Source organism: Oryx dammah, unplaced genomic scaffold (assembly GCF_014754425.2).
Source record: "Oryx dammah isolate SB20612 unplaced genomic scaffold, SCBI_Odam_1.1 HiC_scaffold_15, whole genome shotgun sequence".
NCBI classification, from domain to species: Eukaryota; Metazoa; Chordata; class Mammalia; order Artiodactyla; family Bovidae; genus Oryx; species Oryx dammah.
This window is the reverse complement of record NW_024070199.1, coordinates 22,455,706-22,468,628: the sequence shown is the minus strand read 5'-3', so window position 1 is coordinate 22,468,628 and position 12,923 is coordinate 22,455,706. Positions and strand designations below refer to the sequence as shown.

At 40.7% G+C, this 12,923-nt stretch overlaps 1 protein-coding gene across 3 annotated transcripts in view; it reads left to right on the top strand.

The window, feature by feature from the left end:
- Positions 1-12,923, top strand: part of NELL1 (neural EGFL like 1) — a 1,021,326-nt gene that overhangs the window by 951,921 nt on the left and 56,482 nt on the right. For 2 of the 3 annotated variants that reach the window (XM_040255649.1, XM_040255651.1), the window contains exon 16: positions 260-400. The exons of the other annotated variant lie outside the window; for it this stretch is intronic. In XM_040255649.1, coding sequence (XP_040111583.1) covers positions 260-400 — 141 coding nt within the window. The remainder of the gene's footprint in view (positions 1-259; positions 401-12,923) is intronic. 3 annotated transcript variants of the gene reach the window in all.

Sequence of the window (12,923 nt, the reverse complement as noted above, 5' to 3'; positions counted from 1 at the left end):
CAGCATGTGCAGTTGGAAATGTCTTCATGACCATCAGCTCTCATCCATTGTTCAATTCATGAGAGAGCATCCAGAATGAGCTTTCATTTTGTTTGCATTCTGGGGGAAAAGATGGGACTTGGTTCTTCCAGTAACTTTCATTTTAGGTGACTAACCAGTTTTAATCAGTATGTTGACATGAGTGTGTTAGGTGTTTATTAAAAGGTTAGTGTCGAAAGAAATTAATGTCCTGGTGGGCTTGTGTTTTTCTCTGAGGCAGATATTGATGAATGTACAGAGGGGATCATTGAGTGCCACAACCATTCCCGCTGCGTTAACCTACCAGGGTGGTACCACTGTGAGTGCAGAAGCGGTTTCCATGACGATGGGACCTATTCACTGTCCGGGGAGTCCTGTATTGGTAAGCTGCTTTCAGCCATGCCCTCCATCCCTCTGGACCTTTGCAGGAGCGGCAGCCTGCTTTGGTAGTCTATTCAGCTCCCAGTGTTAAAATATGACCCCTCACTGGTTAAAACTCATCAGTTCTCAAATTTGCTCCCTCTGTAATTCAGGGATCAGCCCAGGGATTATGCAATGTAGAGTTTTAGAACTATTATTCAAAAACTAGGGCAGTCAGAGGACAAAGCCTGAGTCTGTAGGCTGTGGTATTTAGTTCTTTCTGAAGGAAACCATGATGACTTGCTAGAATTTTTTGCAGTTTGAGATGCCGCTGTGGGAGAAAAGGAAATATTACTGGACATAGAAAGTTCAGTTAAATCTCAGCTCTTGTGCTATAAATGTCACTGCACCTCTCTGAGACTTCATTGTGAATATATAAAAATGTGGATAATAATGCACATATTTATATTATTAGATTTAAATGAGATGCCATATACTTAAAGATTATAAGCTTTGGATTGATGCACAAATATAATAGAGTCAAATTAACCTTATTGTTATTACTGCTGCCATCGTCTTTGCAAGGTCTCCTTTAATCTCTTTTCTGCTTATGGTTCTGTTACCTGCTGAACAGAGGAAGTTAACAGATAGAGTTCTTCACCTTTAAGACCTTATACCTTTCATGAAATCCAAACAACTGATCAAGAATGTAATTGTTTCCATGAGAACCTTAACCAATCCAGTTATTTCATGTCATGTGGACTCAGCTGAATTCTTAACGCTGATTTGAGCTGACCCAGAGGGCAAGCATTCTGACCATGGGTTCTCAAAGTTCAGAATGCTGAATTAGAAAGTGGAAATTTGATTTTGAAAATCCATTGTGTCTGCTCACCACGTGTCTTTTTTTCCCTAAAGGTTGCTGCTAAGAACCAATCAGTGTTTTTACAACTTCTGCCCTGAGACGGGCTCTGAAGCAAAGATAAATTAGGGAACAGTAAGCACATAGCTTGTCCATTGCAGTCTTGGTATTGCTGTTGAAAGGCGTGCAGCCTAGTTGTTGCAGGCATAGACCCTTGAGCCAGACTCCGTGCAGTCAGATTCCAGCTCTGCTATGACTAAGTATGCTGCAAGATCTTATCTAAACTGTACCTCAGTTATCTTGTGTGTAAAATGGAAATGGTCATATTTTTCTGCATATTCAGCACTCTGTCTCATACTCCATCCCTATTCTTTTTATTGTTGAAACAATGATTTGCAACTTCACAGAGAGCTTTACATTTATCCTGGGTCTTCATATACTTCCTTTACTCCATGGCCAGGAACTTCTGTATATATGCAACTCATAGTAGATAGATGTTATGTGAATAGGAATAGATCAAATGGCTATTGTTATTGCAGATAGAAAGATATAATTTTGACATATGTGATATTACATTTGGGGGCTAAAAACAAAACTTTCACTTTTAAAAACTGTATTTGATATCAATAAATGTGGGATGCTTAGCTTTTTGTTCATGAAAGACCATAGAGATCACCTGGTTGATGCAATTGACCATCATGGTGTACACACTTCTGTACCTTTGCATGTGCCGACCCTCTCTGGGTGGAATGGAGCAGAGCTCTGACTCAGGGATGACCCTCTCTTTTCCTGATCATGCTGATTCGAAAATGAATTTCTGCTCATTTCCCTACCTTCAGCTCAGATTTCACCAGATCACCATGAAGTGTTCTTTGAAACCTTCATAGGAGTTATCAGTCCTCTCCTCTGCTAACTCTAGAGCTCCTATCCTGGCATATGCTTCTGTAGCTGTTCTACTGTTCAGTTTCTTGTTCTTGTACTAGTGTGTAAACATAAAATGAGGTTTAGTGTTCTGTCTCTCCAGCGAGAGTAATTGGTGTTCAGTAAATGAGAAAATGCAACCATAGTTCATCTGTCCAATAAAGAAATGCAGTCACAGAAAGGGTAACACCTTGCTTCTGGCCTCACAGCTTATTTGGTACAAGTAGAGACGCAAGCCTAGGTCAAAGGTGACCCTGCATCCCAAATGCCAGGGACAACCCCACTTTATGCCTATTCTGATGTAATTACCAGCCATGCCCTGTCACTGTCATAAATGTCCCTGCTAAGATGACAGATGTCGTGGCCACCTCACCTACTGATTTCTCTCTGCCATGCTGAGTGGTGTGCCTGGGGGAACAGAGCTCTGCCTCCTCAGGGATGCACTTTCTTCATCCATGAACTGATTCCAGCTCTGCACAGGAAGACATTGGTGAGCTGGAGTCCTTGGCAAAGAACTAGGGTTGTTTTTATTAGTAACATTTTAAAGTTGGATAATCGTTCATCTGAATTCCCTTTCATTTCCTCACTAAAAATAGCTTTGTAAATGAGTCTTACTAAGAACAGGAATCTGACCAGCATTTAGGTTTTTTTTTCTTTTCCTCTTGGTAATTGAAAGCACTGTTGGTTCAGAATATTTCTTGGCATAATAGATGTATAAATCTGATCATATCACTTTCTTGTTATATCCTTCTAATGCCTTCCCAGTAAATGTAAAATAAATTTCTAACTCTTTGCATGGTCTTTCCTCCAGGCTTTAGGTGACATTGTCCCTGTCCACTTACTGGGCTTTCTCTTATATATGTTAGCCTTTCTGATCTTTTCAAGTCTTGTACATGACAGTGAAATCACCTGGTTTTAGGGCCTTTGCCTTTGCTGGAACACTGTCTGGAACACTCAATATCTGTTTTCTCGCATGTTTTTAAAATGAAATATAGCTGATTCACAATGTTGTGTTAATTTCACACGTATAGCATGCATTGTGCTAAGTTGCTTCAATCATGCCCGACTCTTTGCAACCCTATGGACTGTAGCCAGCCAGGCTCCTCTGTCCATGGGATGCTCCAGGCAAGAATACTGGAGTGAGTAGCATGCCCTTCTCCAGGGGATCTTCCCAATTCAGGGATCAAACTCATATCTTTGATGTCTCTTGCATTGGCAGACGGGTTCTTTACCACTAGCACCACCTGGGAAGCCTGTGTATAGCATTGTGATTTTTTTTTCTTTGCAGATTATATTCCATTTAAAGTTATTACAAGAATTTGGAAATAATCTCTGGTGCTATACAACAAATCCTTGTTATCTATTTTATGTATACTAGTTTGTATCTGTTAATCTCATACTCCTATTTGTCCCTCCCTCCTTCCACTTCCCTTTTGGTATCCCAAAGTTTGTTTTCCATGTTTGTGAGTCTGTTTTGTAAATAAGTTCATTTGTATCATTTTTTTTTAGATTCTACATGTAATTAATATCAGATATTGTTTTTCTTTCTCTGACATATCACTTAATATAATATTCTCTACATCCATCCATGTTCTGCAAAAGGCAGTAGTTTGTTCCTTTTTTATGACTGAGTAATATTCCATTATGTGTATGTGTGTACACACACATATATACCACATCTTCTTAAGCTGATCATTTCTTGATGGACACTTGGATTGTTTTCATATCTTGCCTTTTGCAAATAAGTGCTACTATGAACATTGAATGCATGTATCTTTTCACATTAAAGTTTTTGTTTTTCCAGATATATACCCAGGAGTGGAGTTGCTAGATCATATGATAGTTCTATTTTCACTTTTCAAAGGAACCTCCATACTGCATTCCACAGTGCATGCCTGCATGCTAAGTCACTTCAGTCATGTCCAACTCTGCGACTTTATGGACTGTGGCCCACGAGGCTCCTCTAGGGGATTTTCTAGGCAAGAACACTGAGGTGGGTTGCCATGCCCTCCTCCAGGGGATCTTCCCAACCCAGAGATCAGACTCATGTCTCTTACATCTTTTGCATTGCCATGAGGATTCTTAACCGCTGAGCCACCAGGGAAGCCCATTCTATAGTGGCTATGCCAATTTACATTCCCACCAGAAGTGTAGGAAACTCCCCGTTTCTTAACACCTTGTCTGCTGCTGCTGCTAAGTCACTTAAGTCGTGTCCGACTCTGTGCAACCCCAGAGACGGCACCCCACCAGGTCCCCCGTCCCTGGGATTCTCCAGGCAAGAACACTGGAGTGGGTTGCCATTTCCTTCTCCAATGCATGACAGTGAAAAGTGAAAGGGAAGTCGCTCAGTCATGTCCGACTCTTAGCAACCCCATGGACTGCAGCCTACCAGGCTCCTCTGTCCATAGGATTTTCCAAGCAAGAGTACTTGGGTGGGGTGCCATTGCCTTCTCCAACACCTTGTCTAGTACTTATTATTTGTAAACCTCTTTCTTCATTTAGTTCTTAGCTCAAATGCCACTTTTTTGAGGAGACTCTCCCTGGCCATTTTACCTGAAGTAGCTGCTTCATTGTATCACTCTCTTTTATGCCTTTTACAGCATTTTTTTGTTTTCATATGTATTGTGCATATGCATATGTGTAACTGTCTCCTGCCACAAGTGTACAGATCCTTGGAGGGCAGAAACCTTGTCTGTATTTCACCACTGTACATTTGTTGCTTTATCGTGTACACACAATGTAGGCATTCCATGCATATTTGTCAAATGATTGAAGGAATAGATAGAACTCTATCAGGACAAGTTTATTTTGTATTGGGGCTGACACAACTAGTTGTGTAGACTGCAGTGAGTAACATAAGATGCTAAACATCACAACATCGTGTGAGTCTTTTGTTTCCAAAAAAAAAGTATTTATTAAGAGCAACCATCACACCGGTACTGTGTTAAGCCTTCTGGGAATATGGGTTTGAAGACGATAAGATCTCTGTTCTTGGGGGATTTATAACTTGAAATATTCTGAATCATAATAACGTATCTTAATAGCACTGAAAATTAGCACATAAAATAAGCTGTAAATAACATCAGCTACTAATGCTTACATTTAAAAGCATTAGTGGCATCTAAGACAGTCTTCTTTTAAGTGTTTTAGGAACATGCACTCAACTATGCTTTTTCCCCAGATAATAGCAGGAATGGCATATGTTGGAATCTAAAATGTGGCAGTTGTAGGCTTTTAAGGGAACAGTCACATGTCACTCCATGCCATTTTTCTTAGGTGAGGATAACACCTGCTGTATTGACTTCATCAGTTACTGTAAACATCTAATGTTAGTAGTGTCATAAAGAACAGCACCCTTGCAAGATTTCCCATTGCCTCTTTCTCCTAAAGTATACTGATCATACAGTTGAAGAAATGACTAGTTTAGGTATTGTAGAGACAGACAGAATCATCCTTCTTGAGGAGCTTATCAGAGTCTCGTTTGTTTCCCTGTCTCGCTCTCATTTGCTTGTTTATAATTCCAGGAGAGATGGACACACAGAAATTTACTAGGTAGTATTAATTGTGACGATCCTCTGGAGAAGGGCATGGTTACCCACTGCAGTATTCTTGTCCGAAGGGTTCCATGGACAGAGGAGCCTGGTGGGCTACAGTCCATGTGGTTACAAAGAGTTGGACTCGACTGAGTGACTAACACTTTCATTTTTTGCATTTATTGAAGAAGATGACAGCGCTGCCTTGTTACTGTAGAGTCCAGTGTACTCTGTGTTTGGATGCAGTGATGGGAGTCTGATTCTCAGTATTAACAGAAGCTCTGAGCAGTTCCTTTTTATCCAGGCATAGCTATCTTGGTCATTTGGAAATGAAAATGTATATTAATAATGCCATGTATGAAGAGCAGGATTTTTTGAAAATGAGAGTCTAACTCCCTTGGATGTTAGTCAGTCTCTATGATTTGCTTCTGCCTTTGAATCTTGACTTTCCTCTGCTCCCTCTCACGCTTAACATGGATTCTCAAGCCTCCTCAAATATTTCTTCCAGTCTTTTCAAACCCTGCAATCTTTACTCCTTTGCTTACATGCTTTTCCCTGACTGTCTCTCTATCCCACTTTCTGCTTGTCGAAATCCTGATGAAGTTTTACCCCCTGAACCAAGGATTCTAATATTTGCTTCACAGTAGATTCACCTGCATAACTTTTTAAATATACTTACAGTGGGATATCACACAACTGGAGATTCTAATTCAGTTGGTCTGTTACTGGATAGATGGAAGTCATTTTTTTAATGTCTACAAGTGAGTGAAAAAGTTACCTTAAAACTCAACATTCAGAAAACGAAGATCATTGCATCTGGTCCCATCACTTCATGGCAAATAGATGGGGAAGCAATGGAAACAGTAACAGACTTTATTCTTTTGGTCTCCAAAATCACTGCAGATGGTGACTTCAGACATGAAATTTAAAAATGCTTGCTCCTTGGAAGAAAAGCTATGACCAACCTAGACAGCATGTTAAAAAGCAGAGACATTACTTTGCCAACAAAGGTCCATCTAGTCAAAGCTATGATTTTCCCAGTAGTCATGTATGGATGTGAGAGTTGGACCATAAAGAAAGTTAAGCACTGAAGAATTGATGCTTTTGAACTGTGGTGTTGGAGAAGACTCTTGAGAGAGAAGACTGCAAGGAGGTCAAACCAGTCAATCCTAAAGGAAATCAGTCCTGAATATTCATTGGAAGGACTGATGCTGAAGTTGAAACGCCAATACTTTGGCCACCTGATGCGAAGAACTGACTCATTGGAAAAGACCCTGATGCTGGGAAGGATTGAAGGCGGGAAGAGAAGGGGATGACAGAGGATGAGAATGTTGGATGGCATCACCGCCGCGATGGACATGAGTTTGAGTAAGCTCCGGGAGTTGGTGATGGACAGGGAAGCCTGGTGTGCTGCAGTCCATGAGGTTACAGAGTCGGACACGACTGAGTGACTGAAATGAACTGAACAAGTGATTAGAAAGAATTTTAAATTAACAGAGACACTCTCATAGCTCTCTAATAATAATAAAATTGCCTACCTCTTATCTGTTGTCACAGGCATGTGTTTGCACCTGTTTTATGGAACTTATCAGATTAAGCTTGTTGTCTTCATCGATTCTTTATAACTTATAGACATGTAGCTGTTCTTTGAGATGTGGCACCTCTTGGCCCCCCCTTTTGGTCTCCTCTATGGGACTCGGTTGTATGAAGTAAGTTTCTAGACTCTGCAGTCTGCTCTCTGGTCATTGTAAACAGCTTGGTAAGGATTCACTTGTCAGAACAGTTGCTGCAATCGGTGTGAACATGCAAAGCAAGATAAACAACCAGAAAATGTTCCACTGGAATCTCTTGGGAAGAGGGTTTCACTTTTTATTGATTGATGTGTCAGAGGTGATTGCAGTGGTCTACGAATGATTTGGGCTCTGCTGTTGTTGCCCAGTGCCTAGTTCTCATAGGAGTGGAAATAAAAAGAGGCAGAGGCCAGAGATGCCCCCCTATGATGGACCTTACTGAGGCGGGTGGAGGATTATGAAGCCTTAGCGAGTAACAGTGTGATACACACAGGAGGGGCAAGTTTCAAGTACATATGGGTTTGCTGGGATTCAGATTCCAACTAGGCCACTTTCTAGCTGAGTTGCATTCGGCAAACTATTTAACCTCTCTAAACCTTAGTTTCCTCCATATATGATGATTAAATAATATTTCCTCATGGATTTTTTTTGGTAATACAAGTGCTTCTATATGCAAAAATCTTAGCAAGTAGCAGATAGTATGAGTCAACATTTAACTGTCCTTCTTGTTTGTTGGATGAAGACAGCAACAGTGATTCTAACAGGAGCTAACATTTATGGAGAGCTTATTTTCTGCCAGGCACCGAGCAATTTACAGAAGTGCCAACTTCATAAGTTGATGTGAGGATTAAATAAGTTAACATAAGGGAAAAAAAACATTCAGCAGTTGTGGTTTAAGTGCTTAGTAAATGTGAGCCATTATCTTGAACCAAGCCCCTATACTATGTGTCAGGGAACCTCATGCATTATCTAATTTAGTTCTCATAACTACCTTAGGAGGGAAGCCCTTTTACTATTGTCATTTTAAAGGTGAGGGAAATAAAATCCCAAGGATTAAGATAATATCCCAAATTCCAGTCAGTAAGCAGCACACAGAGGCCATAATCCCAGTGCCTTTGATCCCAACCTTCTGCTTTTAATATGTTAACGTTGTAAAGCTGTCAGGAAGTGGGGGGACCTGTGATGAGTCCACGGACAGGGGAGATGCTAAGCAGAGCAGCTGGGGGCCAGTGAGACAAAGAGAGAAGGAGAATAGGAGTGAGACCTGGACAAAGAGTTGCTATGTTCTGTCTGAATCAGGAGATTGGGGGATTGCTTTATCTAAGGGACTCAAGGACTGTGTAGTTAGTCCCTCCAGCTAGACCAGGGGCAGGATGTTGAGGTGGCAGGTTCTTGACAGTTAATCTGATAGCATCTAAGCCTTGACAGTAGTATCACCTGGCTATCCACTGAGGCCATTTCCTTCCCTGCATTTCTGATGATATGAATCTGAGTGAAAAAGGAAAGCAAGGGATGGGGAATCAAGAGCATGAGAAATAGTGCCAAGTAGATTTTTAACTAATTATGTTTGATCTTTCACTCATTCATTTATCCCCTGCCTCTTAAAAGTAGTTACTATATACAAAGAACACACATTCAATAGACTTATTAACAAAGAAATATTTGAAAAATAAAGGAAACATACTAGCCATGAGAGTTAACAAGACATTTATGAATATCCTAACAGGCAGAGCAAAAAGGGAAGAAACATGAGTTTTATGAGTTGTTCTGATCTGAAAGGAGTTGGCATAAAAAGTCTTTTAAGCAAAAATGGCTCAAATGTGCTTTCCCTCTGTTCCAGAGTAGAGATATGCCAGGTGGTGAAAATATCTCTGTGGACCACAGTATTTCAAGCTAAGAAAATTTAAGAGACAGAGGCATACATATCCATCTCATAATATTCCTTGGATTTTCTCTCTTTGCAGACAATAGTATTTTCATTGTTCAGTGTTTCATTCCATGCCAAAGTATTTTCTTGAAATAGCCCCTGTCCCTCAACCTTCCTTGATAATATTTAATGATAGATACCCATTAACTTCAAAATTGATATTTGTTGCCAAAGAACTTAAGATTTGGTTTTCATGCAAGTAATAAATGAATTATTATTTAAGGGACTTCCCAAAGGCAGATACCACCTGGCCCTGTTGCTGTTTTAAATAGCTTTATGCATTTAACTAGCAGTAGTGTGAAGTATGTGGGGCTATTGTTTGAGGACTCAGAGGACCTCAGCTACATGGCATAAAATTGCCACCTTTGAATGAACAGAGAAACAGGGACAGATACCACCTGGGTCTGGAAATAATATGGAAAAGGACTGGTATAGTCAGGACACAGAATAGAGAAAGAATGCTTCCCAACTTCAGTGGAGGAGATATTCTGGGTCCCCAGCAAAGGCCTTAGAGTGGGTATTAGCACAGAGCTGCAAATGTTAAATCATGAGAAACGTGTCCTCTCAGACCTCTGCAAGTTTCCTGCTTCCCTGCACATTCAGCCATGCAAATATAAGCCTGGAGCTGCTTAACTGCAAGTTAAATTGGGTATATTTGGGGGGCTTCTCAGAGGAGGCAAATGGCCTTCCTCAGTTTTGATGATAAACATTTCAAAAATATAATTTCACAAAATGATGTCAGAATAATATTCATCTTACTAAACTCAGGTGTGAACCTAAGGTCCATTGGTCACCCTCAGCCTATCTGGGCTGACACACCAGGACTATGCAATGTTATCCACTTCAGTTCTAAAACGAAAGACATTTCAGGGAATTATTCTATCAGACCTCAAACTAACTATAGAGAGTATCCTTTTAGCCACCCCTGATCCAGATTAGTATCTTTTCAATGACAAACACTTTCCTAATGGAAGTGTGACCAGCCATGGAACAGATTAAGCAACTTGGAGCCGTGCCCTGAAGCTGTGCAGTGTATGGAGAGTCAGGAATCTCAATTCTGGTCTAAATGGAGATCACCTGGGCAATGATGAACAGGAAGAAACTAGACGATTATTAAAAAACAGCTCTTCACAAGGATTGTGATGCTGTTATACTTATTATATCCACAAAAATAAGCCTGCTGTGGTCTTATTAAGTTAGGTGCTAGGAAGGATGCAGAGAATTCACCCCTTAGGGACTTTAAAACACCAAGTTGGAGACAAAAATCAACGGACTTGAAACAACCAATAGCATTCTGACACAGGTTATCATCTTAGGTGTGTGTTAGTAACTCAGTCATGTTCAAATCTTTGCAACCCATGAACTGTAACCTTCAGGCTTCTCTGTCCATGGGATTCTCCAGGCAGGAATCCTGGAGTGGGTTGTGGTGCCCCTCTCCATGGGATCTTCCTGACCCAGGGATCAAACCTGGGTCTCTGGCATTGTAGGCAGATTCTTTACCATCTGAGCCACCAGAGAAGCCCTTATAATTAACTGTAAAATTATATGGTCAAAGCTGTAATATGTAGGTAATTAGGGAGGAGAGTAATCAGAAATGGAGAACAGACAGACCAGATTGCATGGGGGTGATTAGACTCAAAGGATGGAAAGGTTATGGAGTTTATAGATACAAAAATGAATATTAATAATAGGGAAGCTTATATGATTACTTCATATTCATCACTCTTGTAAAATCTTTACATTTTCTAACTGATTTTATCCTCAAAACAACCCATCAGGTGGGAACTTTGATAATCTCTGCTTGATGGACAAAAACTGAGGTACACAGATGTTTGATAAATTGACTCTGGTCATCCAGCTATTAACTGGTAGATTTCTTCTTCCAGAAAGTGTTCATCAATATCCTTACTAAGAATTGTGTACATGTTTAATATTTTTGAAATATTAAACAACAGGAATATTGCTTTCTTTATTGCCCAATAAAGTCTTGCTGCAAAAATGGTACTATAAAAGCCATATTTTTATGTATTGAATGCCAGCCGTGTATCATTTCACTTTCAGAAATCCTTTATAGGTAGCAAATGAGGGGAAATAGATCAAGTGGCACAGCCATGTGTGAAAGAGCTCACATTCTTTTTATTCCCTCAAAGCCCTCTGTCAGTTGTATATTAATTGTAGGTAATTTGTGAAAGGCTTAAATTAAGGTGTCAGTGGTGATCATTATTCAGATAATTGCCTCATTTTCTACTTGACTGTGTGCTAATAGATACACACCTGGTATAAAGTCCATAATTTTTCATTTTTTTTGTTGGAGTATAATTGCTTTACAATGTTGTGTTAGTTTCTACTGAACAATGAAATGAATTGGCTGTATGTAAACACACATCCCCTTCCTCTTGGGTCTCCCCGCCATGGATAAAGAAATGTGGAATGTATATATACTATGGACTATTCAGTTCAGTTGCTCAGTCGTGTCCAACTCTTTACAATTCCATGAACCACAGCACGCCTGGCCTCCCTGTCCATCACCAACTCCCGGAGTCCACCCAAACCCATGTCCATCAAGTCAGTGATGCCATCCAACCATCTCATCCTCTGTCGTCCCCTTCTCTTCCTGCCCCCAATCTTTCCCAACATCAGGGTTTTTGCAAATGAGTCAGCTCTTTCCATCAGGTGGCCAAAGTTACTTAGCCATAAAAAGGAATGAAACTGGGTCATTTGTAGAGATATGGATGTGCATAGAGTCTGGCATAGAGAGTGAAGCAAGTGAGAAGGAGAAAAACAAGTATTGTACATTAATGTATACATGTGGAATCTAGGAAAATGGTACAGATGAGTGTAATTTTTAAATTTAGTTTATGTGTGTGTACAGAGATTGCAGCCATGAAATTAAAAGATGCTTACTCCTTGGAAGAAAAGTTATGACCAACCTAGATAGCATATTCAAAAGCAGAGACATTACTTTGCTGACTAAGGTCCGTCTAGTCAAGGCTATGGTTTTTCCTGTGGTCATGTATGGATGTGAGAGTTGGACTGTGAAGAACGCTGAGCACCGAAGAACTGATGCTTTTGAACTGTGGTGTTGGAGAAGACTCTTGAGAGTCCCTTGGACTGCAAGGAGATCCAACCAGTCCATTCTGAAGTAGATCAGCCCTGGGATTTCTTTGGAAGGAATGATGCTGAAGCTGAAACTCCAGTACTTTGGCCACCTCATATGAAGAGTTGACTCATTGGAAAAGACTCTGATGCTGGGAGGGATTAGGGGCAGAAGGAGAAGGAGACGACAGAGGATGATATTGCTGGATGGCATCACTGACACGATGGATGTGAGTCTGAGTGAACTCTAGGAGTTGGTGATGGACAGGGAGGCCTGGCATGCTGCGATTCACGGGGTCACAAAGAGTCAGACACCACTGAACGATTGAACTGACCTGAACAGAGGAAATAAGATTTTACTCCACACCATTGTATTTTAAGGTTCATCACATATCTGTACAAAAGAGAGAGATCTAGGGTGATGGTCATCAAAGAGGTCACCTGAGTGTATCAGTCATCAGTGCATTTCAATGCTGCGAGGTGGAGGCTGTGGGAACTTCCAGTATTGCTGCAAGGTATCAGGTCACAGACAGGCAGAGCCAAAGCTTGAGAGTCAGAAAGGCAGGGATACTTGAAGAGCTGGAGCTGGCTTGCACTCTGCTCAGCTGCTGGGGTCTGGGTGTTCACAGTTTCCTCTT